Consider the following 4,213-nt stretch of genomic DNA (forward strand, 5'->3'; position numbering starts at 1 on the left):
CCTCCCAAGCCCCGCCCATTTTATTCCCGCCCGCTCGCTCAGCCCCACCTCTCTCAGGGGGCCCCTCTCGGAGCTCTCCCAGTCTCTCCCCGCCTTAGCCACGCCCACCCTCCTGCCCCTCCTTCCTAGGCTCCGCCCCTGCCGTTGGTCCTGCCCATCAGCCGCCCACACCTCATCTCCTCCTGGACTCCAGTGGATGCCGCTGTCACCAGCCACTCGGAGCAGCCCCGGAGCATCCTGACCACCAGCAGCCCCGGGGAGGCTCACGAGGAAGGTCTCGGCGGCCCTGGCCGGGTCCAGCCTCTCCAGGTCCATGATGTACTTGGCCATGAGCGAGTGCCTGTCAGCCTGGCAGGCGGTCACGCGGCGCAGCGCCCGGCGCACAGTCCTCCGGATGCGCTTCCGCGTCACGAAGCTCAGGCCCTGGATCAGGTCGCGCAGATCGGGGGGCAGGCAGACCTTGTAGCTACGAGTGGGGGTAGCAAGTGGTCACTGCGGGGAGGGATCTCCGCAGGTACGGACAGGGACGCACGCAGATCCAACTTTAGTTGAGGGGCTGGAGAGTGGCCTCAGCGGGGGGCACGAGGCACACACGGAGACTCTTAAGGACACACGTGGGGGAAGGACCTCAGCGCGGGGAAGGCCATTCGTGTCTTCAAGACAAGGACACACACAGTGTGCAGGAGGCAGGGCACTGGGGCCCCAGTAGGGGCTGGGGCTGGGTGGATGGGGTCCCGAGTCACATGGACACACTGTAGACCCGTGGGTGGGAAGCCTCACGGCGGCCTGGGCTGGTAGACCCACGTTTTCTCACTCCCAGGTAGAGGCTGGGTACCATAGCCCGGAAGCCCTCACCTGACCGTCTTCAGCAGCTCCTCAGGCTGCCGGGCCTGCTCCCGGGCCATCCGAGCCAGGTCCAGCACCGCCAGGCTGAGATATTCACCCTGCTCCTTGAGACTGAGGCCCACGGCGAGGCGGCCGCTCACCAGGTCATTTCGGTGCTGAGGGGACCGGTCACAGCCCAACTGTGAGCCCTGATGTTGCCCTACGGACCCCCACCCCTGGGCTGCTTCAGAGAGAGCCAGCCAAAGCCACCCACCCAGGACCCTTGACGTTGCCCCGGGGACCCCACCCCTGGGCTGAGCCCCATGCAGATCCCTACCTGGGCAAAGAGGTGCTCCAGGACTGGCAGGTCAAGGATGGCACTGGCGAGGTCCTTTCGTAGCCCGAAGCGGTGGCACTTCTCCAACCCAAACCAGTTGGGGAAGTAAAAGCTGTTGGGGAAGGAGAGACGCCTAGAGTAGGAGTATCGAGAGGCAGAGGACTGTGCCAAGACCTCAGAACCCAGGTTGTGCCATTGACTTGCCACATGCCCTTGGGCAAGCCACTCACACTCCCTGGCCTCAGTTCTTCGTCTGTGAAATGAGCAGTGATCACATCCTCCCTGGGGCACTCCCCAGTGCAGGGAGATGACAAGGTAGTAGGGTCACTGTTGTTTTCTTTTTCTCTTTTTTAAATGTTTCTTTATTTTTGAAGGAAAAAGAGACAAAGCATAAGCAGGGAAGGGACAGAGAAAGACGGAGACGCAGAATCCAAAGCGGGTTCCAGGCTCTGAGTTGTCAGCACAGAGCCCGACGTGGAGCTCGAACTCACTAGCCATGAGACCATTGCCTGAGCCGAAGACGGACACTTAACTGACTGAGCCCCCCCGGGCGCCCCTGATCACTGTTGCTTTAAACACCTCATGCTCTTGGGGTACCTGAGTGGCCCTGATTTCGGCTCAGGTCGTGATCTCACAGTTCATGAGATGGAGTCTTGCACTGAGCCTTGCGCTGACAGCACAGAGCATGCTTGGGATTCTCTCTCTCTCCCTCTCTCGGCCCCTTCCCTGCTTATACTCTCTCTCTTTCAAAATAAATAAGTAAACATAAACAACAACAAACTCCCTATACCCTCAACAAAAGGCACCCCCTCTTAGTGATTTAACCCACCCTTGCGGGGGTTGGGGTGACGTGTTTCCTACCGGAGCCTGTAGACCAGGACTTGGGTGCCTGCATCCTCCGCGGAGAAGATGTGGCTCGGGGGGTACCAGTAGGACAGATCCTCCGTGGCCAGAGCAAAGAGGGAGTGGTACACGGGCAGGATGCCTGAGGGGATGCCCCCCATCAGCACCCTCCTGTTTCCCCCTCTATCCCCTGCAGGGCTGGCATGGTTACACAACCCCATGCAGCCCTGCAGGGCTCTTTCCCACCTGCAGCTCCAACACTGTGTCCCACCCCTGCTCCCACACACTCCAGAGCTCCCTATTGCCCTTAGGAGAGAATGCACACCCAACCTCCTGCCTGCCCCTCTCCCCAGAGTGTCTCCTTCCACTGTACACTTCGCCTCAAGGCAGGACCCACTTTTTCCCCTCAGGTGCCTCTGAGTCTTTGCATAGCCCTTCCCTGTACGTCTTCCTCCATTTCCAAGCTCTTACTCATCCCTCAAAGCCCCAGCTCCAAGGCTGACTCCACGTGGCAGCTATCCCAGCTCCCAATCTGTCTCTCTGTTTGGGCCCCCCTTCTAAGGACCTACTCACCACTGGCCTTAGCAGCCCAGACACACAGCTCTTCAGCTGAATGGTCCCCAAAGGAGAAGGATAGGCGCTGTGGGGGTCCGGGGCCCCGAGGGGGCAGCAGCACGTGCAGGGCACCAGCCTCTGAAGACGAGAGGCTGCAGGAACGCTGAGGGATCAGGGGCGTCTCCTCACTGGGAGGCGCCATAGGTGTAGCCTGTCAGGACACAGAGAGAGGCAGCCACTCAGTTCTGGCCAGAGGGAACAAGACGACAGACTTCTTGGGGTGTGGGGGAGACAGAGATGCTGCTGGGTGAGGTAGGGTTGAAGCTGGTGAAAGAGAGAGAGAGAAACAGAGACACACAAGAGAGAACAAGAAAGACAGCGGGGGAGAAAGAGAGGTGGGGAGCTGAGTGAGCAAGGTGGGTGAGGGGTCATAGATCCCCAGCTAAGGGCTATGCTGGGGGCTGGAAGATACTCTACTCCCTATGAATTATTATTATTATTATTATTATTAAGCATAGTTGACATGCATAATATGTCTGACTTCTTGTCAGTGTCCAGGGCAGACATCTCCAGTCAATCTAGAGTCTCCACATATACCCTACGGCCAAGTCCCTGCCCCAGACAGGCATGAGCAATCAATCACAGATGTACAGATTTGCTGACCAGGAAACTGATGGATACTGGTTTGTGCATATGCAGATTTAAAGGGAGAGGAGTAGACCATCACTTCCTATGGATCTAGGAGACCCAAGCACCTCGGGGGCTGGGGCTGGAAAAGTTTGCATCTGATGCAATGCTTTCTGGCATGCATCAGACCCAGACTGGTGACTTGGTCAATAGGGACCTCTGTCTTGCCTGCCCGCCATGGCCACATCTCTGTCCCTTTTATCACTCCCACTATTCCTCCCTGGAATGGGCCTGGGAGGAAACTGCCCCTCATCCCTTATTCCCAGAGCTCAGGACCCCTGGTTAGGCAGAGCAAATGGCTGGGCTTTGAGCCCTGTGGGGAAAGGGGAATAGATGGACAGGATCCATTTACATTATTGACCCGAATAAAGGAGACACAAAGAGAGTATTGGGTAAAANAAAACTATGTTCCAGAATAATAGTAGGAGATGGGGTGGGGGGCAGCATTAATGAGGTTTTAATACACCCAGCGTATAAGCCTAGAGCTGGAATAGGCGAAGACCCTAGGCACTGGGTTCAAATCCCAACCCCACCCTATCCAAGCTTTGTGACCTTGCCAGGGCTCTTATTGCTAGACTCTACGTTCTCAGCTATGAAATGGGCTGACTCCCCACCTGCCTTGATTTGCTGAGCTGAGACCCCAAGTAACAACATTTTTAATTCTCACTAACTGGTATCATCCTTGGCAGCATGCCAGGGAGCCCTTAACCAGAGTCAGCTAAATCAGACAGGAAGGTCCCAGGGCAGGGTGGTTTAGCGGTTCCTGTGGGGGAGGGAGGGCCCGAGGGGGAGAGATCTTTCCCCAAGGAACACCTCAGGGTCTCCAGCTCCCAGACCTGGAATCCGGACATTCCCAGGCCCGGGAGCCCTGGGGCCCCAGTCACTCCCCACAGAGGTGATCGCTTCCTAGTTCTAACAGCGCACTTCATCATGGTCTTGGCACTTTCTTGTAAACAGAATCACTTA

At 57.4% G+C, this 4,213-nt stretch overlaps 1 protein-coding gene across 1 annotated transcript in view; it reads right to left on the reverse strand.

The window, feature by feature from the left end:
- Positions 1 to 4,213, reverse strand: part of JAK3 (Janus kinase 3) — a 16,304-nt gene that overhangs the window by 11,413 nt on the left and 678 nt on the right. The window contains exons 2-6 of the mRNA XM_077777123.1: positions 2,579 to 2,771; positions 2,024 to 2,147; positions 1,163 to 1,274; positions 856 to 1,001; positions 172 to 466 (exon numbers count right to left, since the gene is read on the reverse strand). Of these exons, the coding sequence (XP_077633249.1) occupies positions 172 to 466; positions 856 to 1,001; positions 1,163 to 1,274; positions 2,024 to 2,147; positions 2,579 to 2,762 (861 nt within the window). The 5' untranslated portion in view covers positions 2,763 to 2,771. The remainder of the gene's footprint in view (positions 1 to 171; positions 467 to 855; positions 1,002 to 1,162; positions 1,275 to 2,023; positions 2,148 to 2,578; positions 2,772 to 4,213) is intronic.

The sequence above is a fragment of the Crocuta crocuta genome, unplaced genomic scaffold (genome assembly GCF_008692635.1).
Source record: "Crocuta crocuta isolate KB4526 unplaced genomic scaffold, BGI_CrCroc_1.0 scaffold77, whole genome shotgun sequence".
Lineage (NCBI taxonomy): Eukaryota > Metazoa > Chordata > Mammalia > Carnivora > Hyaenidae > Crocuta > Crocuta crocuta.